General features: G+C 41.1%; 1 protein-coding gene across 3 annotated transcripts in view; it reads left to right on the top strand.

Moving 5' to 3' along the window:
- The window catches only part of mak (male germ cell-associated kinase), a 70,699-nt gene extending 47,326 nt beyond the window's left edge, over positions 1 to 23,373 (top strand). Inside the window, exons 8-14 of one of the 3 annotated variants that reach the window (XM_078213255.1) lie at positions 4,247 to 4,414; positions 8,114 to 8,431; positions 10,549 to 10,733; positions 10,830 to 10,981; positions 11,779 to 11,916; positions 20,366 to 20,473; positions 21,339 to 23,373. In XM_078213255.1, the coding sequence (XP_078069381.1) occupies positions 4,247 to 4,414; positions 8,114 to 8,431; positions 10,549 to 10,733; positions 10,830 to 10,981; positions 11,779 to 11,916; positions 20,366 to 20,473; positions 21,339 to 21,493 (1,224 nt within the window). In that variant the 3' untranslated portion in view covers positions 21,494 to 23,373. Of the gene's footprint in view, positions 1 to 4,246; positions 4,415 to 8,113; positions 8,432 to 10,548; positions 10,734 to 10,829; positions 10,982 to 11,778; positions 11,917 to 16,139; positions 16,324 to 18,156; positions 18,205 to 20,365; positions 20,474 to 21,338 lie in introns of those variants that run through there. The other 2 variants (XM_078213257.1, XM_078213256.1) reach the window with 2 other exon arrangements.
- Positions 23,374 to 25,320: the final 1,947 nt, after the last annotated feature.

Genomic DNA, 25,320 nt, shown 5'->3' with positions numbered 1-25,320 from the left:
TGATTTTTTTGAACTCAATGTGGATTCTGGAAAGGTGTAAAGTGCTTAATCAAAAGATGTGGTTCTGTGCCTTGAACTTCACTGGGACATTACAGGAGACTGAAGACTGAGTTGGAACCAGGTAGAGAAGCGAAATGATTTGATTTATTATTGTCACATGTATTGTATGCAGTGGAAAGTATTGTTTCTTGCGCGCTATATAGACAAAAGCATACCGTACGTAGAAGGAAAGGAGAGAGTGCAGAATGTAGTGTGACAGTCATAGCTAGGCTGTAGAGAAAGATCAACTTAATGCGAAGTAGGTCCATTCAGAAGTCTGGCATCAGGGAAGAAGCTGTTCTTGAGTCGGTTGGTATGTGTCCTCAAACTTTTGTATCTTTTTCCTGACGGAAGACGGTGGAAGAGAGTGTGTCCAGAGTGCATGGGGTCCTTGATTATGCTGGCTGCTTTTCAGAGTCAACAGGAAGTGTGGACAGTGCCAATGGATGGGAGGCTGCTTTGAGTAATGGACTGGGCTTCGTTCATGACCATTTGTAGTTTATTGCGGTATTGGACAGAGCAGAAGCCATCCCAAGCTGTGATACAACCAGAAAGAATGTTGGTGAGTGTCGTAGCGACATGCCACATTTCCTTAGTCTCCTGAGAAAGTCGAGGCATTGGTGAGCTTTCTTAACTGTAGCGATGGCATGGAGGGACCAGGACAGGTTGGTGAACTGGACACCTAAAAAGTTGAAGCTCTCGACCATTTCTGCTTTGTCCCATTGATATGCACGGGCATGTCCTCCACTACGCTTCCTGTAGTCCATGACTATCTCCTTTGTTTTCATAGAATCATAGAAACCCTACAGTACAGAAAGAGGCCATTCGGCCCATCAAGTCTGCACTGACCACAATCCCACCCAGGCCCTATCCCCATATCCCTACAGATTTACCCACTAATCCCTCTAACCTACGCATCTCAGGCCACTAAGGGCAATTTTTTTTTTAGCATGGCCAATCAACCTAACCCGCACGCACATCTTTGTTGACATTGAGGGAGAAATTATTGTTGTTGCACCAGATCACCAGATTCTCTCTCTTTCCTGTACTCCGTCTCGTCATTGTTTGAGATCTGACCCACTACGGTGGTGTCATCAGAAAACTTGAAGAGTTATCTTAGATCTGGTACTGTGTAATGAGATAGGTAGAATTAAGGATCTTCTTGTGAGGGATCCTCTTGGGATGAGTGATCATAATATGGTTGAATTTCTGATACAGATGGAGGGTGAGAAAGTGGGGTCCCAAACCAGTGTCCTCTGCTTGAACAGAGGGGAGTACGATAGGATGAGGGCAGAATTGGCTAATGTAGACTGGGCGAGCAGACTGGTAGGTAGGGCAGCTGAGGAACAGTGGAGGATTTTTAAGGAGATTTTTTTAAGTGTTCAGCAAAAATATATTCCGGTGATAAAGGAGGACTGTAAGAAAAGGGATAACCAGACGTGGATAACGAAGGAAATAAAGGAGAGTATTAAAATAAAAACAGATGCGTACAGAGTGGCCAAAAATAGTGGAGAATTAGTGGATTGGGAAAGCTTTAAAAAACAACAAAGAACAACTAAGAAAGCGATTAAGAAAGGAAAGATAATTATGAAACTAAACTAGCTCAAAATATAAAAAATGATAGTGAAAGTTTTTACAAATATATAAAAAGGAATAGAGTGGCTAGAGTGAATGTTGGACCCTTGGAGGACGAGAGGGGGGATTTAATAGTGGAAAATGAGGAAATGGCTGAGACTTTAAATAAGTTCTTTGTGTCGGTCTTCACGGTGGAAGACACAAATAGTTTACCGAATATTCGAGATCGAGAGTTGGTGGGAGGTGAGGTCCTTAATACAATTACTGTTACTAAAGAGGTAGTGCTTGGTAGACTAATGGGACTGAAGGTAGACAAGTAATCAGTAAGTTTGTGGACGACACGAAAATGGCTGGACTTGCAGATAGTGAGGAACATTGTCAGAGGCTACAGAAGGATATAGATAGGCTGGAAATTTGGGCAAAGAAATGGCAGATGGAGTTCAATCCAGATAAATGCGAAGTGATGCATTTTGGTAGAACTAACGTAGGGGGGAGCTATACGATAAATGACAGAACCATAAAGGGTGTAGAGACGCAGAGGGACCTGGGTGTGCAAGTCCACAGATCCTTGAAGGTGACGTCACAGGTGGAGAAGGTAGTGAAGAAGGCATATGGCATGCTTGCCTTTATAGGACGGGGCATAGAGTATAAAAGTTGGGGTCTGATGTTGCGGTTGTATAGAGCGTTGGTTCAGCCCCATTTGGAATACTGTGCCCAGTTCTGGTTGCTACACTACCAGAAGGACGTGGAGGTTTTAGAGAGAGTGCAGAGGAGGTTTACCAGGATGTTGCCTGGTATGGAAGGGCTTAGTTATGAAGATGTGACTAGTGCGGTTGACAGAGGGGAACCGGTGGAAGTGGTGTTTTTAGATTTCCAGAAGGCATTCGATAAGGTGCCTCACAAAAGGTTGCTGCAGAAGATTAAGGTACACGGAGTTGGGGGTAAGGTGTTGGCATGGATTGGGGATTGGCTATCTAGGAAGCAGAGAGTTGGAATAAATGGGTGCTTTTCTGGTTGGCAGTTGGTGACCAGTGGCGTGCCGCAGGGATCGGTGCTGGGGCCTCAACTGTTTACCATTTACATAGATGATCTGGAGGAGGGGACCGAGTGTAGGGTTTCAAAGTTTGCTGATGACACGAAGATGAGTGGGAAAGCGAATTGCGTGGAGGACGTGGAAAGTCTGCAGAGAGATTTGAATAGGCTGAGCGAGTGGGCGAGGATCTGGCAGATGGAATATAACGTTGGCAAATGTGAGGTTATCCACTTTGGAAGAAATAGTAAATTGGAATATTATTTAAATGGAGAAAAATTACATCATGCTACTGTGCTGAGGGACCTGGGGGTCCTTGTGCATGAATCGCAAAAGCTCAGTCTGCAGGTGCAGCAGGTGATCAAGAAGGCGAATGGAATGTTGGCCTTTATCACGAGAGGGATAGAATATAAAAGCAGGGAGGTCTTGCTGCAACTATACAAGGCACTGGTGAGGCTGCAACTGGAGTACTGTGTGCAGTTTTGGTCCCCTTATTTGCGAAAGGATATATTGGCCTTGGAGGGGGTACAGAGAAGGTTCACTAGGTTGATACTGGAGATGGGGGGTGTAGCTTATGAGGAGAGATTGAACAGATTGGGTCTGTACTCATTGGAGTTTAGAAGACTGAGGGGTGATCTTATAGAGACATATAGGATAATGAAGGGGCTGGATAGGGTAGAGGTAGAGAGATTCTTTCCACTTAGAAGGGAAACCAGAACTAGAGGGCACAGCCTCAAAATAAGTGGGGGCCGGTTCAGAACAGAGTTGAGGGGAACATCTTCTCTGAGGGTAGTGAATCTCTGGAATTCTCTGCCCATTGAAGTGGTGGAGGCTACCTCGTTGAATATGTTTAAATCACGGGTAGATAGATTTCTGATCGATAAGGGATATGGGGAGCAGGCAGGTAAGTGGACCAGATTCGCTTCAGATCAGCCATGATCTTGTTGAATGGCGGGGCAGGCTCGAGGGGCTAGATGGCCTACTCCTGCTCCTATTTCTTATGTTCTTTTGCTGTGCACAACCAGCTGTTTTGCCATTTAATCATTCTTACCCTCCACACAATCATAGACCTTTCCTATTCTCCCTCCCACCCCCCCCTCACCCTGATTCTGGACTTTTCCCAGGTCTGATGAAAGATTATCAACCTGAAACATTAACTGTTTCTCTCTCTGCTGATGCTGCCAAACCTATTTCCAGCATTTTCTGTTTTTATTTTAGATTTATCGAAATTTACTTTCGATCCACAATATTTTTCTCTTGTATTGGTTTACTGCTTGTTCTTTGAATGCACTGTTTCACCATCAGTGAATAATCTTTCAGTCACCAATGTTCTGCACCTCACTCCTGAAGCCTGTTCACTTTGTTCAACACCCCTCACTCCCCAATTCCCCCATTGCTCATCTTAGCAGTGAGCAGTTGCTTTGCTCTGAGCAGTCCAAATTTCTGTACACTAGATTCAAATTGCATTTTAAAAGTACTTAGTTTTCTGAATTTAGGGCCTATATTCAGGAAATAAATGGCAACTTAGGTTGTTCATATAACTTTATTGCTGTGTCAGTGTGTATATTTGTATCAGACAGCTTTCTAATTCCCATCTCTTAGAATAATTGGTCAGAGGGCTATCAGCTTGCAGCAGCCATGAACTTCCGTTGGCCGCAGTGTGTCCCCAATAACCTCAAGACCCTGATTCCCAATGCAAGTAGTGAAGCTATTCAGCTCATGAGAGATATGCTCCAATGGGACCCAAAGAAGCGACCAACTCCAAGCCAGGTGAGTTTCTAAACAATAACTAGAAGGAGTACAACAGAATAGTTTTTAAGTGTATGTGACTGGTGCTAGTATAAAATTGTTATAACCTACAATTGACTTGTAGAAAGGGTGAAATCATAGAATCTTGCAACACTAAAGGAGATGTTTCAGTCCATTCTGCTGACTCTTTCAAAGAGTTTCTAATTTGTCCAGTTCATGGTAAAATCATAGGAGTAAATCTTAATTAGTTTTGGCTGGGTGTGAAGACTTATACACTAGTAAATTAAAAGAAAAATCAAATGAGTTCCAAAATATGTCTGTGGTCCTCCCAACAGAGATTTTACACACAAGATTTACATTTTTCTATGAAAATTATGAGCCAATACTTCTTGGAAAACCAAAATTAAACGGGGAGAAGAGCCAAGATGTTGAGGGCAATTAGGTATTGGCAATAAATGCTGGCCTAGCTAGTGATGTCTTATCCTGCAAATTAATAAAATATGCGATATAAATTGTTCCTTTTGAAAGTTGATAATTTTGTGTATGTCCTGATGAGTTTAAGAGGTGAAGCTTCAAAAGCATCCCTCTCTTTTCAGCAATACTCAGTTCTGTACTACCAAGTGACAATTTGCTTTTTGGTCAACTTTAATAAATATGTGCTTTTGCATTATCATTTTGCTGATCGGTTGAAGTGAAACATGCTGTTTACCTTTAACCCTCCCATGTTCTTGGAGACCTTGTATCTGATTTTCTCATTCTTCTCACTTTGACTCTAATGGAACTTCTCAAGTCTTTCTGATAGCTAGAAGCTTTTAACTTTTTTGTTACAATGTGATCGGGGCTGCACATGGGCGGGGGTGGGGGAGAGATCAGGGCTGAACATTAGTTTGTGGTTACACCCATTACAACTTCTAGCTACTCGATCCAATTTTGAAATTGGTATTTTTCCCCCCTCTATTTTCATGGTTCTAAAAAATATATATTTCATACATCCTTGAGTGAAAATTAATTGGTTTGGCCTGTTAAACATATATACCAATATAATTGTTGTTTGTGCCCCAATTTAAAAATCAGTAAAGTTTAAAATTGATTTATTAATCACAAGTAGGGTTACATTATCGCTGCAATGCCGTTGCTGTGAAATTCCCCGAGTCGTGTCAGCCTGTTTGGGTCAATGTGCCAAACCAGCATGTCTTTCAGAATGTGGGAGGAAACCAAAGCAGCCAGAGGAAACCCACGCAGACACGGGGAGAACGTGCAAACTCCACACACACACTGACTCAAGCCTGGAATCAGACCTGGGTCCCTGGCGCTGTGAGGCAGCAGTGCTAACCACTGTGCTACCGTGCCGTCCATACTGGCGCCTGTGTCGCCAACAGCAGTACTTTCACTGCTGCCGGCTTAGTGTCGTCAGACCAGTAGAACATAGAACATAGAACATTACAGCGCAGAACAGGCCCTTCGGCCCACGATGTTGCACCGACCAGTTAAAAAAAAAACTGTGACCCTCCAACCTAAACCAATTTCTTTTCGTCCATGAACCTATCTACGGATCTCTTAAACGCCCCCAAACTAGGCGCATTTACAACTGATGCTGGCAGGGCATTCCAATCCCTCACCACCCTCTGGGTAAAGAACCTACCCCTGACATCGGTTCTATAACTACCCCCCCTCAATTTAAAGCCATGCCCCCTCGTGCTGGATTTCTCCATCAGAGGAAAAAGGCTATCACTATCCACCCTATCTAAACCTCTAATCATCTTATATGTTTCAATAAGATCCCCTCTTAGCCGCCGCCTTTCCAGCGAAAACAATCCCAAATCCCTCAGCCTCTCCTCATAGGATCTCCCCTCCATACCAGGCAACATCCTGGTAAACCTCCTCTGCACCCTCTCCAAAGCCTCCACATCCTTCCTGTAATGTGGGGACCAGAACTGCACACAGTACTCCAAGTGCGGCCGCACCAGAGTTGTGTACAGTTGCAACATAACGCTACGACTCCTAAATTCAATCCCCCTACCAATAAACGCCAAGACACCATATGCCTTCTTAACAACCTTATCTACTTGATTCCCAACTTTCAGGGATCTATGCACACATACACCTAGATCCTTCTGCTCCTCCACACTATTCAAAGTCCTCCCGTTAGCCCTATACTCAACACATCTGTTATTCCTACCAAAGTGAATTACCTCACACTTCTCCGCATTAAACTCCATCCGCCACCTCTCGGCCCAACTTTGCAACCTGTCTAAGTCTTCCTGCAAACTACGACACCCTTCCTCACTGTCTACCACACCACCGACTTTGGTGTCATCAGCAAATTTGCTAATCCACCCAACTATACCCTCATCCAGATCATTAATAAATATTACAAACAGCAGTGGCCCCAAAACAGATCCCTGAGGTACACCACTTGTAACCGCACTCCATGATGAATATTTACTATCAACCACCACCCTCTGTTTCCTATCCGCTAGCCAATTCCTGATCCAATTTCCTAGATCACCCCCAATCCCATACATCTGCATTTTCTGCATTTATATTTTCTGGCATTTATATAGGGGCAAGTCTCCAAAAAAAAACTTAAGTGCCCACCAGGCAGGAAAATGGGAGATTTTCCGACATGTTTTTTGGGCGTACTTAGCTGAACGAATCTCTGACACGCTGTGCTGCTCAGACTGCCTTGGGGATTCATGCTGATAAAGGGGGCGGGGCTTCATCCACTGGAGAGGCTGGAATCAGTGTGCTGAGCAGACAACCGCACATGCGCCAATCTGTCAGTGGGGAGATCAGCGCAATCAGCGCATATGCGCTGGCCTCCCCCTTCCGATCACTGGCTTCCCAAACCCCACCCTCCCCGCCAGTGTGCAGCCCTGATCGCCGTCTCCCCCTCTCTCCCACCGATCCCATTGCAGTGTGTGCAGCAGGTACCACCACTCCTCCATCACCATCGATTGGCCCCTTTGCACTGCCAGGGTGCTCGGCTGGCCGTGCAAGGGTGGCAATGCCCAAGGAGCACACCCCCTTGCCCCAAACCTCCCGGAGGAGCGGTCCTTAATTGCTTCTGATCCCCCCCCCCAGCGGAGTGATTGCACCTTGTCTCCGTTGATGGGGACCCTAGTGAGCCTGGAGACTACTGCGCGGGTGGTGTGAAATTCTCTTACTAATCTTTTGATTTGGGGAAAGTGATAAGTGGCAATGTATTTGATATATTTTCCTTCATTAAGCTTTAGTTTTCTTGTTAAGATTTTATAACCACCAAAAAAGGACATTTAACATACATAGAGTCTCTGCTACTTGGTTTCTTTTTAGTGCCTATGTCCTTTAGTAAAAGATTCTCTCATTTGATTTAAGAATTTATTTACTGGTCATAACTCTTAGGAAAGGACATCCCTTCTAAATTTCACTATTCCCCATTCTTTGAAAGCTTGGAAAGTGATGTAGAAGGGCCATCAAAACCTTTCTTCATCTGTTCTGCGGTTCCAACTGGGTAGAAGTTGAGAATGGAACATATTATACCCGGGACATTGAATCTCTTGAATCATATCTGAATGTCATACTCTGCTCAGATTAGCGAATTCAATATAAACTAAGGATTTAATATACTATCTTTCTTTCTGGTTATTTAAAAAATATATTTATCATCGAGTCATGTAGGACTTACCTAGACATTCAGAATACTTCAATATAACCTTTTGCAATCCTTTGTATTTGTAGGCACTACGGTATCCCTATTTCCATGTTGGCCAAGCTCTGGGTACTCCACAGCAAGTGCAAGAACAAGGAAAGCAGCAGAAAGAAATACAATACAAACATCCAGCTAATCAGTTGAAGCCTGTACCTCCACCTCAGCCCCCAACTCTGCATCATCCTCATCCACCTTCAAGGCCACTTCAACAAATTACACCCTCTCAGCACCAAATTTGTGCACGGCAAACAGATCTAGCACCTAGTTCACTTGAAAGAGGAAACCAAAGTGAACAAGAGATACTCCATCAAAATATTTTACCTTCAATAAGTACCAAAAAGTGTCAAGTAAGACTTTGTGTATTTAGGAATAACAATATTATGCAGTAGTGAATGTACTGGTTAGCATTGTAAATTTATTTTTAGTGCAAGAGACAAAACTGACCAAATCATCCATTATTTTAGGATTAGTTTTACATTGTTAAGACAATGTGACTTTATCTCATTTTAGTTACATTTGCAAGAGACCTGATCCAAAATGTGTTACTTGATATCTACATTATAAGATAGTTCTGTTAACCTGCAAGTGCTGTTTTCCATTAGGAACATGGGATTGTGATATTGCCCCTAATTGCACAAATCAAAGTCTCAAATTATGTCCTCTGACTGAGGATGCATTGTTCCTCTTCATCCAATCATTGACATGACCAGCTACACCATCATGTTCCAGCATCCTTATCCAGTTTGATTGAACATCTCTTGTTTGGTTCCACCCTTGGCTATTGAACTACAACCATTTCCAGTGAAGGATTCCCTCCCATCTTGATACAAATCCCTGGTTAGATCCCAAAGTTTAAAGTTTATTTATTAGTGCCACAAGTAGGCTTACATTAATACTGCAGTGATGTTGCGGTGAAAATCCCCTAGTCACCACATTCTGGCACCTTTTTGGGTACACTGAGGGAAAATTTAGCGCGGCCAATGCACCTAACCAGCATTTGGAGCACCAAGAGCAGATCTGGGCACCATACCTTAGGAAGGATATTATTGGACTTGGAGGGAATACAGTGTAGGTTTGCAGAAATGATACCTGGACTTCAGGTGTTTAATTGTGAGGAGAAATTATACAATTTAGGCCTGTTTTCTCTAGAATTTAGAAGATTATGGGGTGATTTGATCTAAATCTTCAAGATATTAACAGGAAAAGACAGGGTAGATAAAGAAACTATTTGCACTGGTTGAAGATTCTGGCACTAGGAGGCATGGTCTAAAAATTAGAGTCAGAATATTCAGGAGAGACGTTAGGAAGTACTTCTACACGCAAAAGGCAGTAGAGGTTTGGAAATCCCTTCCACAAATGGCAGCTGATGCTAGATCAATTGTTAATTTTAAATCTGAAATAATTTTTTAAGCTTTTAAGCTTTTTTAAGGTTTTAAGGGATATGGGCCAAAGGCGGGTATATGAGATTAGGCCACAGATCAGCCATTGAATGGCGGATCAGGCTCAAAGTGCTGAATGGCCTACTCATGTTCCTATTATCACCACAGTACATCAAAGATCCACCTTTGGTCCTTTTATTCCTCATCTGCCCCTTGCCAACATCATTCAGCTTCTGTATGTATGCTGACAGCACCCACCTCTAACTCTTTACCATCTCTCTTGATGCTCCATTGCCTCAGTTGTCTGGCACCCAGTTTTGGATGAACCGCTATTTCCCTGAAAGCCAAAATCTTTAACCTGCTCCACAATTTTCTTACATTTGTCACTGATTCCATTCTCCCCTCTGCCCAATGTCTCAGATTGAAGTAGCTTATTACTGCCTCAGTATTCCAGCTCTGATCTCAACTTCCAACCCCATATCCTCCATTACAAAAACTGCCTACATCTATATCTATAATGGTGCTTGCCTCCATCCATTCCTTGGTCTTTTTGTGCTGAAACTTTAACCCCAGGGTTCAGTTGTTCAATGCTTTCATCTCGTCTTCCATGTTCTGTATATGCATGTCCCGGCTCACTAACTTAGGCTTTTGACTTCTGAAATTCTTCAATTTAAAATTTTCATGCCAGTGTGTATATTTCTCCATATGTTTTCTGTAACACACGCCCAGGGTTCTCTGATCCTTCAATTGTGGCATTTTGTATATTGCACATTCCTTTCGTTCCACATGGCAACTGCAAGCTCATCCACATAAGGTACCGTACCATGCTCTGAAGGTCCCTCCCTAAGTTCCTCCTCAAAACATAGCACTGACCATGCTGTTGTGTTCTGTGTCATCTTTGGCTCAACATCCATTTTTACGTTGCCTCATCGTACCTTTGAAATTCCTCAGCACAATTTGCTGTGCTCAGAGTTCAGTGTCACTGAATTGTTGTCAAGGATTCCAGTAAAATATGTTGACTATTTTACAGTTTGGTGTCCAGCTGTTTGTTTTAATACTGGATGCATCTTTTTGTTTGATCTCAGAAAGTGATCAGGACAGAAGAAAATATATGCAGCAGCACCAAGACAAAAAGCGGTGCTCGACGATGGAGTCATGCGGTTTTGAAAGATTTCAACAACTGGAATGATGCAGGAGATTTGGGATTTAGTTCGTCAACTAAAAATGCAAATTTAAATGATAAAAGACAAAGTCAAGAATCACAGTTTAAGTAAGAAGACCATTATTATGCCTAAATGTGCTATTTTGTGTCTCTTTTTCATTTTGAACTTGTAAACTATTTTGATGTATTCCTCCTACATTACAGAATGGGAAGTCTTTTAGATTTTGCTTCTTCAAATAGTAAATCAAACAGCAACAATATGCCTACAGCCATTATAATGCCTCAACTAGATACAACCACATCTAGAACTTCTTCAGCCAAGTATCACTATCTGAAACAATCCAGGTATCTGCCAGGTTCGTAAAGAGGAATGTAAGCTTTGAACTTGCAGCAAAATTAGACTAATTTATCTTGCACCTAGTGTAATTGTTGTTTGTCTAACAGCTAGCAGTGTTAATCATCTGTGTTTATCTCTATCTGCACCTACTCTCTGGTTTCTGACTATTATTGGTGTCATTCGCAAATTGCCACCCTCCTTTTTATTAGTATCTTCCACCTTAAACCCCAAGTTTTGCATCATCGAATCATCATTTTTTGACTATCTGGTATTCTTTTTAACCTCAGTGATATCCTGCCCTGTGTGATTTTATTAAAAAAAAGAAAATATGTTTAAATGGAATGAATTTGGAATACAGAATTCACTATAACACACTAAAAATTGGATTCTGATCTCCATTATTAATCCATTACTAAGTGTAAATGACTAGATAATCTACCATATAACCTAGGGGTTGAAGATATTCCATGTCTCTTTGGTACGGGTGGTAGAGAGGCTGCTGTATAATGGTGACAATAGCAAATATGTTCAATGTGGTAGATGCATAACATTATTTGTACTTGATTAACAAACTAATACATTATTTTCCATGCAGCATTAAAGCTATTGTTGAAAGGAGAAATGCAGAGTGGAAAAAGTAAAAGTTGAATTGATGAAAGTCAAATGGATAGAGTTGAAGAGTTTTAATTTCAAAATTTAAAACAAAAATTATTCCACCATTGTTTTGCTTAACCCACTTTGTATTTCTGAAAATGATGGGCAACCATTAAAAGTAGGTTCTACAATTATAACAGCTGAAGCTTTTTGATTCTGCAGGAATAAATGCCAAGAGCACCCCACTTGCCAATGCAAGCAAAGATTTCAGTGCACATAGTCCCTGGGCCAATTCTAACCTTTCCAGTAAACCTTTAGGAGTAGTTGGAGGAACTCTTCCCATCAGCTGTACCAATGCAGGTATTATAATTATATTGTTTGATTTACATTTTAAATACATTTTAAGTAAAATAATTTTCATGTGCATTGAAACATTTTGCAATTTGATAAAATACAGTTCTGTACAGTATATTCATACCTCAGTTGGTAAGTAAGCTTTATAAAGTGGCATACAGATTGGAGACTGATTCTGAAGAGCCTCAGTAGTTTTGGGTTATGTTATTGCACTTTAAGGTGAATGAGTATTGGGAGAATTATGGTTTTTGTAAGTCCAAGCTGAGGGGCTGCATGTCTTGCTCATGATATTTTATAGATATTTTCAATAAAATATCAAGGGGTCAATAACTTTACTGGGTGTTTTCTATAGGCCGCCCAATAGTAGCAGGGACGTGGAGGAGCAGATTGGGAAGCAGATCCTGGAGAGATGTGATAATAACAGAGTGGTCGTGATGGGAGATATTCATTTCCCAAATATCGATTGGAATATCCCTAGGGTAAGGGGTTTAGATGGGGAGGAGTTTGTTAGGTGTGTTCAGGAGGGCTTCCTGACACAGTATGTGGATAAGCCTACAAGAGGAGAGGCTGTACTTGATTTGGTATTAGGGAATGAACCTGGGCAAGTGTCAGATCACTTAGTGGGAGAGCATTTTGAGGATAGTGATCATAACTCTATCTCCTTTACATTAGTATTGGAGAGAGGTAGGATCAGTCAAGCTAGGAAAGTGTTTATTTGGAGTAAGGGCAATTATGAGGCTATTAGGCAGGAAATTATTGGCATAAATTGGAAAGAGGTTTTCTCAGGGAAATGTACAGAAGAAATGTGGCAAATTTTCAAGGAAAATTTGTCTGGAGCTCTACACAGCAACGTTCCAATGAGATGGGAGTTTTGGTAGGTCACAGGAACCATGATGCACGAAAGCTGTAACAAATTTAGTCTGGAAGAAAAGAAAAGCTTACAAAAGGTTCAGGGAGGTAGGTAATGTTAGAAATCTAGAAGAGTATACGACTAGTAGGAAGGAACTTAAGAGGGAAATTAGAAGAGCAAGAAGGGGTCATGAGAAGGCCTTGGCAAACAGGATAAAGGAAAACCCCAAGGCATTCTACAAGTATGTTAAGAGCAAGAGGATAAGATGTGAAGGAGTAGGACCTATCAAATGTGACGGTGGGAAAGTCTGTATAGGACCGGTAGAAATGGCAGAGGTACTCAATGAATACTTTGCTTCAGTATTCACAATGGAAAAGGATCTTGGTAGTTGCAGTGCAGACTTGCAGTGGACTGAGAAGATTGAGCATGTGTTGGAGTTTTTGAAAAGCATCAAGTTAGATAAATCGCCGGGACCAGATGGGATGTACCCCAGGTTACTGTGGGAGGCGAGAGAAGAGATTGTTGAGCCTCTGGCGATGATCTTTGCGTCATCAATGGAGACGGGAGAGGTTCCGGAGAATTGCAGATGTGGTTCCGTTATTCAAGAAAGGGAGAAGAAATAGCCCAGGAAATTATAGACCGGTGAGTCTAACCTCAGTGGTTGGTAAGTTGATGGAGAAGATCCTGAGAGGCAGGATTTATGAACATCTGGAGAGGAATAGTATGATCAGAAATAGTCAGCACGGCTTTGTCCAAGGCAGATCATGCCTTACGAGCCTAATTGAATTTTTTGAAGATGTGACTAGACACATAAATGAGGGAAGAGTGGTAGATATAGTTTATATGGATTTCAGCAAGGCGTTTGATAAGGTGCCCCATGCAAGGCTCATTGAGAAAGTGAAGGGGCATGGGTTACAAGGGGACATTGCTTTGTGGATTCAGAACTGGTTTGCCCACAGAAGGCAAAGAGTGGTTGTAGATGGGTCTTTTTCAGCATGGAGGTCGGTCACCAGTGGTGTGCCCCAGGGATCTGTTCTGGGACCCTTGCTCTTTGTGATTTTTATAAATGACCTGGATGAGGAAGTGGAAGGATGGGTTGGCAAGTTTGCTGATGACACAAAGGTTGGTGGGGTTGTGGATAGTGTCGAAGGATGTCAGCAGTTGCAACGAGACATAGATAAGGTGCAAGACTGGGCGGAGAAGTGGCAGATGGACTTCAACCCAGATAAGTGTGTGTTGGTTCATTTTGGCAGGTCGAATAGGATGGAAGAATATAATATTAAGGGTTAAGACGCTTGGCAGTGTGGAAGAACAGAAGGATCTTGGGGTCCGGGTTCATAGGACACTCAAAGCAGTGTCGCAGGTAGAGGCTGTGGTTAAGAAGGCGTATGGAATACTGGCCTTCATCAATAGAGGAATTGAGTTTAGAAATCGGGAGATAATGCTGCAGCTGTATAGGACCCTGGTCAGACCCCACCTGGAGTACTGTGCCCAGTTCTGGTCGCCTCAATACAGAAAGGATGTGGAAGCCATAGAAAATGTGCAGAGAAGATTGACAAGGATGTTGCCTGGATTGGGTGGCATGCCTTATGAGGATAGGTTGAGAGAGCTAGGTCTTTTCTCCTTGCAGAGGTGAAGGATGAGAGGTGACCTGATAGAGGTGTATACGATGTTGAGAGGTATTGATCGAGTGGATTCTCAGAGGCTTTTACCCAGGGCTGGAATAGTTGTCACAAGAGGTCACAGGTTTAGGGTGCTGGGGAGTAGGTACAGAGGAGATGTTAGGGGTAAGTTTTTCACGTGGTGGGTGCGTGGAATCGGCTGCCGGTAGTGGTGTTGGAGGCAGATTCGATAGGGTCTTTTAAGAGACTTTTGGATAAGTTCATGGAAGTTAGTAAGATAGAGGATTATAGGTAAGCCTAGTAGGTAGGGACATGTTCGGCGCAACTTGTGGGCCGAAGGGCCTGTTTGTGCTGTAGCTTTTCTATGTTCTATGTTCTAATTTGGATTTGCTTCTGGTGGGGCCATTTAATCTTTACAGTAGCTAAAATTGAAGTAAGCATCTTTCTCAAATTTCCCTTTTATCAAGGGACAAGCTATTTAAGGAATCATCATTCATCACAATTAGCTAAATTGCTCAGATCATGTTGTGATTCCCAGATAATTATAATTGTAAGTAAACCAAACGACGAGTGTCTTGTCATTTCCAACACTTTCTTGGGCATTGTCCTCTTACTGTCTGACAATTCAACTTTTGAGTTGAACACTAGAATCTGGGTGAGAAGTTCTGCTTCTCCATAGAGCGATTAATTGCATCTGCTCCCCATCTGTCTGCCACAGGAAATCAGAAACTCGGTGAGTGAACTCAAAGGAATCGACAGCCTGTGGAACTTTATTTCTTTTCCCTCTTGTAAGGACATCTGTTGTCATAGTTACAGGAAAACTTGTCGTTTACATTGGCTTTTGTACTTTGGGTCCAAAAGGCATCAATTCTGAGTCGTTTTGCTTTTTTTAAACAAAATAATGACTTTCACTTTGTTTTACACTGGTGGTCAAGACCAGTTTGAATTCCTCAGGTCAAGCATGGCAAATACTAATTGAACTAATGTGGGAGAACAGGAAAGCGGAGGACAAGGGGGAAAAGGGGTGGGAATAGCCGGGGCACGGTAGAATTGCCTGCCAGCCTAGTGGTGAATTGCATTTTTGTTTGGTGTGCATTAGTTACTTTTGCTTACTATTGGATATTTCATCTCCATATTCATTTGAATGATATTAAAATATACTTGTATACATGTCTTCCATGGTAGCAGAGTGGGCACGTGCTTTTGATCTGTATGCTTTACTTCCTTGGCAATTGCTTATTGGTTATCTGTAACAGGGGAAGAAAACATTGTGAATGGTGAAGCTATCATTGTGGACAGTTCTATCGATCAAAATGGATGCTCCAGATCAGGAGAACACAAACCCAGCTGATAATGGTCAGCTCCTGCAGGATGCATCATGGCAAAAACAGCATCTGATTGGCAAACAGTGCTGGGTCTGCCACAGCTTCTGAAGATACATGTATCTATCACATGAAAACAAGGAACAGTAACTGTTCCTGTGGCGAGTTTTTTGAAAATCTGACTGACTTGCTAATGGAGCCTCCAGCAACAAAGGGTCAAGATTGGGTGAAAACCAGAAAAAAGTTTAATCATAAATGGGAAATTCAGTTTGCCACTGTAGACAGTGAGGCAAAACCATTCCACCTATTGTGCACTGAGGTTTACTGACAGTGGGGTGTTCATTTGCAGAAACATTTTTGAACAAATGCATTCTGGATTGCTCTCCACTTGCTTGGATGTGTAGCTCCAACAACAAAGATTCTCTTGCATTTTAGGACAAAGCAATCAGCTTGAATGGAATCCCATCGACAAACATTCAATCCCTCCACCACCACTGCACGTGAGCAGCCGTGTACCATCTAGAAGATTCACTACAGGGACTCACTAAGGCTCCTTAGGCAGCACTTTTTGAACACATGACTGTGACCTTTGAGAAGGACAAGGGCAGCAGATACATAAGAAACCACCTGGAGGTTTCCCTCCAAGTCGCTCATCATCCTGACTTGGAAATGTATTTCTGTTACTTCACAGTCAGAGTTAAAATCCTGGCACTCTCTCCCGTACAGCACTCTGGGTGTACTACACCACAGGGACTACAGCAGTTCAGAAGGGCAGCACGCCATCAGTTTCTCAAGGGCACTTGGGCATAGCCAGTGATGCCCACATCCTGTAAATTAATTATAAAAAAATTTGGTCTATTTCCAATCATTTTGGAGAAGCGGTGTATGAAATTTCCCTACTGACATCTCAATAGAAACAATTTTTCTTGCCTTCTGAAATTTTTGCTTTAGACACTTTGAAAATTTTCTGATGAAGAGGTGATAAAGACAATTGAGAACTAATTAAAAGCTTAAGATTTGCAAATGAATCTCAAAGAGCCTGTTATAGTTTACTGAATCGGTCTGATGCACTCAAAATTAGGCTGAAACTGATCTGAAAGATTCTCTTGCATTTTAACTTGCACTGGGTGAATTTTCACCACTTGTGTCAAATTTTTGAGATTTGCGAGATTTATTGAGCAAAATGCTGAACTGAGCAATAAGCTTAGAGGCCCATGTTCTGACATTTTGAATTGATTATGTAATATATTACATCATATTGATAGGTGCAATTCAATTAGAACCATGAAATCACTCAAGATTTTTAATAGTATGGATATCGTTTCACAAAACACTGAGCGGTTTTTAATCCATTTTCCATCTCCAAAGGTAATGTGTCTTGAGCCTTTTTTTGTGCAGGACCATGGTTTTGTAGAGGATTCAGAAATCTACTACAAGTGAACAGGCTCAGAATTACTGCTTCTGAAACTTTGCTTGTAATTGGAGATCCATTCTTTAACTGATACAATGGTTGGGTATGTGCAAAAAAACTTTGTGCTTTCTATTGTTTGAAATTGAAACCAATTCATGATCCCCACAATAGAGACAAACAAGATCCAAGCTGACAAGATAAGGCATTGCATCCCATCTTGAGTTTGATCTGACGCTTGACCAAGCTGGTAATAAATATAATGTAGTAATTCAGATTGCAAGTCTACTGGTACAATAATGACTTGAACATCTCCTATTCCGGTTGCTTTATACTTTTAGTCTTTGATAGGGATAAACTCACAGCACAGTGTGACTCTAGATTAGGAAATAGTGACAACACTGGATGCAAACGTTACCACCTTCCCCACCTCTTCCCCTCTCCACATGAGGGGCTGAAGTATTGTTAAAGAACGTATATGATTTGGATCCGTCATAAAAAGACCCACAATTGGCTATCCTGCTCAAGTTACAAAGGTGATTGATGTTGATAAATAGGAAAATTATTGGTCCTGTCAGGGTGTTTTTATGAAGTTAAGCTGAACAAGAGGGAGCTTTTAATACACAAAAATGGAATATGTTGGATAAACTCAGCAGGGCTGACAACATTTATGCAAAGAGTTAACGTTTTGAGTCTGTTTGACTCCAGAGCAGAAGATGGGTAGAAATGTGATGGATTATATAGGGTGGAGAAGGTGAAGTCGAATACAAGGCCAGGGATAGGTGGGAACGAAGAAAGAGATTGGTATGGCCACAAGACAAAGGGAGTGTTAGTGGTAGCATTAAAGACTAAAGAGGGCGATAGTAGCATAAAGGGGCATTAGACATATAATGTAGTATGCATACTGAATTTTCTCTTACACCAAGATTATTCTGTCATTTGAACGAACTAACATAAATACAGCAAAATGGAAATTTAGTGGTTCAAAAAAAAATTACATTTCATGGCAAATTGTGATTGACTAATATGACTGAATTATTTCAGGTAACAGATCAAGGTAGTGCAGCAGATGTATACATGGATTTTCACAAGGCATTTGATAAGTTGCAGACTTCAGAATGGCACAGACAGGTTGGTGAAAAGGGCAAGAGTAGAGCATGCGTAGTTCAATGCAAGAAAGTGTGGAATGTTGTAGTTCACAAAGACTCATAGAAAAATAATATATAGATATTGCATGGTTATGAAAGTATCAATGTGCAGAGAGAGCTTGGTGTCTGTGTACCCAACATAATTAAAGATAGGACAAGTTGATGAGTTGGTTACAAAGCGTATTGGTTATGTGGGCTTCTATAAGTAGAGACACAGAATGTAGAAAGAGACTTTCTGATGTCAGAACTTTATAAAATGAGTTTTGAACTATTCTGGCATCACAATTCAGGAACGATGTACAGAGGCCACAGAAAGGATATGGGCTGCTACCAGGTCTGAGGGACTTCATTTATGAAGTGCGGTTAGAAAAGCTAGGAGTGCTCTTGGAACAGAGAAAGTTAAGACTGGAGTTATTGAGATTTGCAAGAAGATGGGATTTGTTAGAGAAAAAGGCTCGTCTCGGTGCCCAGTGAGAAAATAACCAGAGGTCTTTAAGATCACTAACAAAATATCGAGAGGGAAGATGAAAGAGTTTTTTTTCACTTGCTGGGATCTGGAATGCTCTACCTGAAGAAATGGTGGAAGCTGATTCCTAAATCCGAGTACAGGAATGAGATAGAGAATTTGGTGAACTGGTGCGGTGACGATAATCTCTCCCTCAATGTCAACAAAACGAAGAAAATTATCATCGACTTCAGGAAGTGTAGTGGAGAACATGCCCCTGTCGACATCGACAGAGATGAAGTGAAAAGGGTTGAGAGCTTCAAGGTTTTAGGTGTCCAGATCACCAACAATCTGTCCTGGTCTCCTCCCATGCTGACACTATAGCTAAGAGAGCCCACCAATGCCTCTACTTTCTCGGAAGATAAGGAAATTTGGCATGTCAGCTACGACTCTCTCCAACCTTTACAGATGCACCATAGAAAGCATTCTTTCTGGTTGTATCACAGCTTAGCGTGGCTCCTGCCCTGCCCAAGACCACAAGGAACTACAAAAGCTCATGAATGTAGCCCAATTCATCACGCAAACCAGCCTCCCACCCATTGACTCTGTCTTCACTTCCTGCTGTCTCAGCTAAGCACCCAATGCACCCTGGACATTCTCTCTTCCACCTTCTTCCGTCGGGAAAAAGATACAAAAGTCTGAGATCATGTACCAACCTACTCGAGAACAGCTTCTTCCCTGCTGCCATCAGACTTTTGAATGGATCTACCTTGCATTAAGTTGATCTTTCTCTACACCCTAGCTATGACTGTAACACTATATTCTCCACTTTCTCATTGCCTTCTCTATGAACGTTATGTTTTGTTTGTATAGCGTGCAAGAAACAATATTTCAATATTTTTCACTGTATACTAATACATGTGACAATAATAGATCAAATCAAAAAAAGATAATTTGAGTTATCCAGGTACTTGAGGATGAGGAACATGTAGGATTGCAGACAAAAGTAAATGATGGATTAAGCACAGTTGGTTTTTCAAAAAGCCAGCCATGGAACAGATAGTCCTGCTGTGTTATATGTTCTATTATTATGTGATTTAGACTTTATCTCAGGTGCTCAATTTCAATAATGATCCCACATCATTGTAATTCACTTTAGTGCACACACTTCACTAAAAGCTACATGTTTTTAAAAAGTCCTGTAAATATTAGTGGAAAATTAGACTTGTTCCTCAAGTAAAAATTGAAGTTTTTTAAATCATCATAGAAATCATAGAAACCCTACAGTGCAGAAAGAGGCCATTCGGCCCATCAAGTCTGCACTGACCAAGATCCCACCCAGGCCCGATCCCCACATCCCTACATATTTACTCGCTAATCCCTCTAGCCTACGCATCCCAGGACTCTAAGGGGCAATTTAGCATGGCCAATTAACCTAACCCGCACATCTTTGGACTGTGGGAGGAAACCGGAGCACCCGGAGGAAACCCACGCAGACACGAGGAGAATGTGCAAACTCCACACAGACAGTGACCCAAGCCGGGAATCGAACCCAGGTCCCTGGAGCTGTGAAGCAGCAGTGCTAACCACTGTGCTACCGTGCCACCCTGTCTTTTACTGTCTTAATGAGTTATAAAATTTTAACATTTTCTTCTTTCAGTTTATGCAACTGGCACTGATGCCTCTGGAGGATACACATTTCTTAAGAAAGAAGTTGGATCTGCTGGCCAAAGAGTGCAGTTGGCACCAGTTGTGGAAACTGATTCTAGTAAGTATAAAAGACTTATTTAATTGGATTGCATGCACTTTATAGTTAACCTTCATTGCATATTCTTTACAACTTTTTCTACACACTTCCTACCCTCTTTGGGATATTATTTCACAGATGCTGGTAGCTTCTCCCATACTTCATGCAAGTGATTTCAAGTGTCAGTTGAAACAGGGTCACCAAGTTATTTGACTAAAGTATCAAGGCCAAGCCGATTTTATTCTTGCTTGACATCTACAAATGCTTTTAGCAGGTGTTAACCAGGTAGCAAGTAGGAGCAGTGATACTTTTATTTTTCATTGCATTCTGTCCTCCATTTAAAAAAAAATTCTTTTGCGTGATGTGGGCATTGTTGACAAGGCCAGCATTTGTTGCCAATCCCTAAGGAGGTGGCGAAATGCTGTTTCGAACCACTGCAGTCGCTACACCCACAATGCTGTTAGGGAGGGAGTTCCAGGAATTTTAGGAGTTCCAGCAACAGTGAAGGAATGGCAATACATTCCCAAGTTCTGATGTTCTGTGGCTTGGATGAGAACTTGGTGGTGTTCCATTGCATCTACTGCCCTTCTGGGTTGTAAGGTGTTTGGAAGGTGCTGTCAAAAGAACGTTGGCTGAGATCCGCTGACTTACCCTGAATCAGGGACTGAATTGAGGACTTTGGTGATCTATAGCTTTTACTTGCTGTTTTTAAAGCAAGTAGAAGTGCAAATTAAATTCTGATTAATAGAAAGTTTTATTTTTCTCAGTACATCTCAAGATAAAGTAGCTCATTGACAGTAGCAAAATTATGATGAATTGATATCCTAAGGAAAAAGTTGGGGAAGGGTATTAACAGAATAGCTATTTGCACGTTTGTCTTCTATAGATTATGCAACTTGGAAAGCCAACCGATCACAGATGGGATGTCAGCCATATAATTCTTCAAGCAAGAGCATCAGTGGGTTAATGCCACGTCCACCTGCAATCCACCCAATACATGGACGAATTGACTGGTCTTCCAAATATGGAGGACACCGATAAAAGTAGTTGTAAAAACATACAGCTACAGCTCAGTGGTATTGGTTTCTTAATATCATTTAAATATCGCAGTTTATCTGATTGAAAGTTGTCATATAATTGCTGTTGGGATTGTTTCCATTAACAGTTGGTGTTTTTCCTCACCTCTGAAGAAAAAGATATTTTTGCAAGAGCTTTTTTGAAAATTTGTCGGTTAATAGTAATTTAATTTTTTACACTTTTTTTCTACTTCTGTATATATTGCGTAATGTACATAACAAGTTATCAAGGTTTATATATATATTTATGTATATAAATATATATATATATATGTGTGTGTGTGTGTAATGTATTCAGTATTTTATTAAAGGACAGGTAGACCCATGCAGATCTTTTTGCATATGAAAGCTAGCATTTAAACCATATATTCTGACGACTCTGACATGCAGGCGCACTAAAAGTGTGCGTCATTGAAATTCACCTATGGCAATTGAGCAGGGAGGCATTTATTTTTCTAATTTTTTTGGGCGGTGGGTGAATTTATTAAGTGTGAAGAATCCCATTTTTTTGTAGCAGATTCATTGAGCCATCTTCATTTAACAAATAAGCAGAGAAAGATATTCACTTTCTTTGTCTTTTATCACATGTCACTCACTCTCTTAGGAATAAAGTGTTGTCCTGCTCTTGGGCCCCTCTCATTGTTACATAAAGAAATTTCCCAGTGGTGTCTTGCTCTTGTGCTACAAAAGATGCAGCAAATCTATCACTTGGAAACTTCTGATTGCAACATGTGCCCTGTCACTAAATGGCACAAGCATACTGGCATTCCAGTATTCCGTACTACTTTTCCATCTCTGTTCTTTCCTAGGCAATTTTCAGCTGTTGTTGAAATTATAGAGAATTACTTAGAGAAGTATTAACCATAGATTATTGTATGAGTTGACCATTGAAGCTTTGAAAATACTTTCCAAAAACACCGGGTCTGAGTTTAAATGTGAACCACTGGTTTTGGCAGATACTATTTGGACTAAACTTTTTTTTAGACAAAGCAACGAAAGGACCAAACCAAATAGCATGTGCATCAGCATTCTCTCACTTACCTGGCAAAAGAACTCTAAAGTGCACACTTAAGATTTTACTTGCACTTGCTAAAACTCTCCAATATATTTTGTTCACATTTCCTTTCTTGGAGCCTCCAAAATGGGCTCCCAGTTCGTTTAAAGATGACCATTTTCAATGTTGTGTTGTGACTAGCCCCAATTTCTTGATTCCCGCCTTCTCAACATAAATAACTTGCATCTTCTCTTTCGTACTGGGGAAAATATGGCCTTTCTGTGGATTTGGGTAAAGATCAAGTGCAAAGATCAGTCATCACTGGGACTAGAGCTTGTGTTTTCTGGTCTGCAATGTAACATCGGTTCCAGCGTTCAAGTAAAGTATCACTGGATGGTCTCCACTACATTTTATTTGTGGAGAGTTTTGAAACTGCATTTTTCCTGAGCTCTGTCTTTATGTAAACTCTGTCTAACTTCCAGTTGTGTGGTTGTCTTTGTTTGGGGTGCCCTTTTTCTTTGCAATTTTTGGACTTTTTTTCTATTAGTTTGAGAAAAACATGATGCTTCTGAATTATACTCATGTTACATCAATCTTTTCAAATCTATTTTAACCTGTAACATCTGATGAGCTATGCTATAGTAGTGCAATCAAAATGCATTAAAGCAATGCAGGGAATCGCATATATGTTAAAGTAGTTCTAATTGTGCTTAATATTTTCCATTTTAAGATAGTTTAAAATTTAGTCATTTTCTACAATACTGTACTGTTAATTTCAAAGATTTTTCTCATGTAATAAAACTTCCTTGGATCTATCCACATATTTGTATAGAATTAAAATTTAGATTTTACTGCTCATTTCTAGTTTTCTTCTCGGAGACCTAAAATCTGTTAGAATTGAGGATATAAAGTGTTCAGAAAAGATGGGGAACGTAAAAAGGGAAGTGGGGAAGCAGTACTAATTAGCGAAGGCATTTGACTGGATGTCCATGAAGGGGCAAAGACTGAATCCATTTAGTTGGTGTTGAGAAGCAAAAAGGGAATAATCTGTTATTGGGAGTCTTCGATTAACCTCCAAATGGTAAGAAGGAAATAGGACAGCAAATCTGCAGAGAAATCACATGTAAGAGCTATGAATGGTGATATTGGGAGATTTTAATTACCTGATACCAGTTGGGATAATGTTGGAATAAAGGCTAAGGAGGGGGGAACAAATTTATTAAATGTGTTCGGGAGAACTTCCTTGAGCAATATGTTCTTGGTCCATCTATGAAGGAGAAATTGCTGGATCTGGTGCTGTGAAAATAAATGGAACAAGTGGGCTAATTTGTGGGGCAATACATCGGTAAAAGTGCTCGTTGTATCATAAGGTTTGGACCAACAATGGAGAAGACTAAGGGAATCAAAGTGAGGGCTCCTTGGGTGACTAGAGGTCTTGGGTATAGAGGTTTATAGCATGGAAACAGACCCTTTGGCCCAACTTGTCCATACTGCCCACTTTTTACCACTAATTTAGTCCCAATTGCCCGCATATGGCCCATATCCCTCTCTACCCATCTTACCCATGTAACTGTCTAAATGCCTTTTAAAAGACACAATTGTACCCGTCTACTACTGCCTCTGGCAGCTCGTTCCAGGCACTCTCACCACCCTCTGTGTTGGACTCCCCTATCTTCAGGATGTTGACTACCGTATCTATGCCCCTCATTATTTTAACAAAAATATGATGAAACAAAAAAGAGGGTGTATGATACAGGTCAATTGGTTGTGAAGTGAATACTAGGCAAATACAATTGTTTGAAAGGGGCCGTGAAGAGACAAATAAGAATAGAATGGCAGTTAACATAAAAGGGAACCTAAAAAACATCTGCTGATATGTAAATACTAAGCAGGTAGTAAGAAGCAGGATGGAGCATATAACAGAGAAAGAAAGCCATTTATACTTAGATGTGCAAGTCAAGGCTCGAATACTTCATGAACACTTTGCATCAGTGTTTACTAAAGAAGCGGATGTTGACAAAATATTGATACAGATGGTAGAGGTAATGAATTGGATGGAAATTGATAGGAAAGGCTGACCATGATCTTCCAAACTTCCCCAGCGGAGTTACCAAAGGATTGAAGAGTGACAAAAAGACACCCTTATTCAAGACCGGGTGTAAGGACACTCCTAACCACCATAGACTTGTCAGTTTAGTGTCAGTGGTGGGTGAGGTTTTGTAAATGATGGGCAAAAAAAAATCAACCAGCAGTTGGAGAAGTTTGGGTTAATAAAGAGAGTAAGAAGTTTAACAACACCAGGTTAAAGTCCAACAGGTTTATTTGGTAGCAAAAGTGTGGCTTTTGCTACCAAATAAACCTGTTGGACTTTAACCTGGTGTTGTTAAACTTCGTACTGTGTTTACCCCAGTCCAATGCTGGCATCTCCACATCATTAATAAAGAGAGCCAATGCAGATTTCAAAAGGCAGATCGTGCTCGATGAATTTAATTGAATTTGTTGAAGGGAAAGCAAATGGGCACTGGCTCTATGGATTTTAAGAAAGCATTTGATAAAGTACAAAAAAGATTAGTTAACCAAACTGAGGGTTATGTGATAGGAGGGTCAGTGTCAGCTTGAATAATGAACTCCAGTCCAGAATCCGAGTCTCAATCCGGGCAGGAGTGGAGTGCAGCAGAGCTAATCTGGGAGTGAATGGCATTGACAACTAAAAAAAGAGAAAAATCACATTACAAGAAAGTGCTATCAAATAAACCTGTTGGACAAGAAAGTGGTGAGCTGATGCGCTGGTAAGGAAT

Source organism: Mustelus asterias, chromosome 5 (assembly GCF_964213995.1).
Source record: "Mustelus asterias chromosome 5, sMusAst1.hap1.1, whole genome shotgun sequence".
In the NCBI taxonomy this organism is placed as follows: Eukaryota; Metazoa; Chordata; class Chondrichthyes; order Carcharhiniformes; family Triakidae; genus Mustelus; species Mustelus asterias.
Note: the sequence above shows the minus strand (reverse complement) of the source record. Positions and strands in the feature narration are given on the sequence as shown.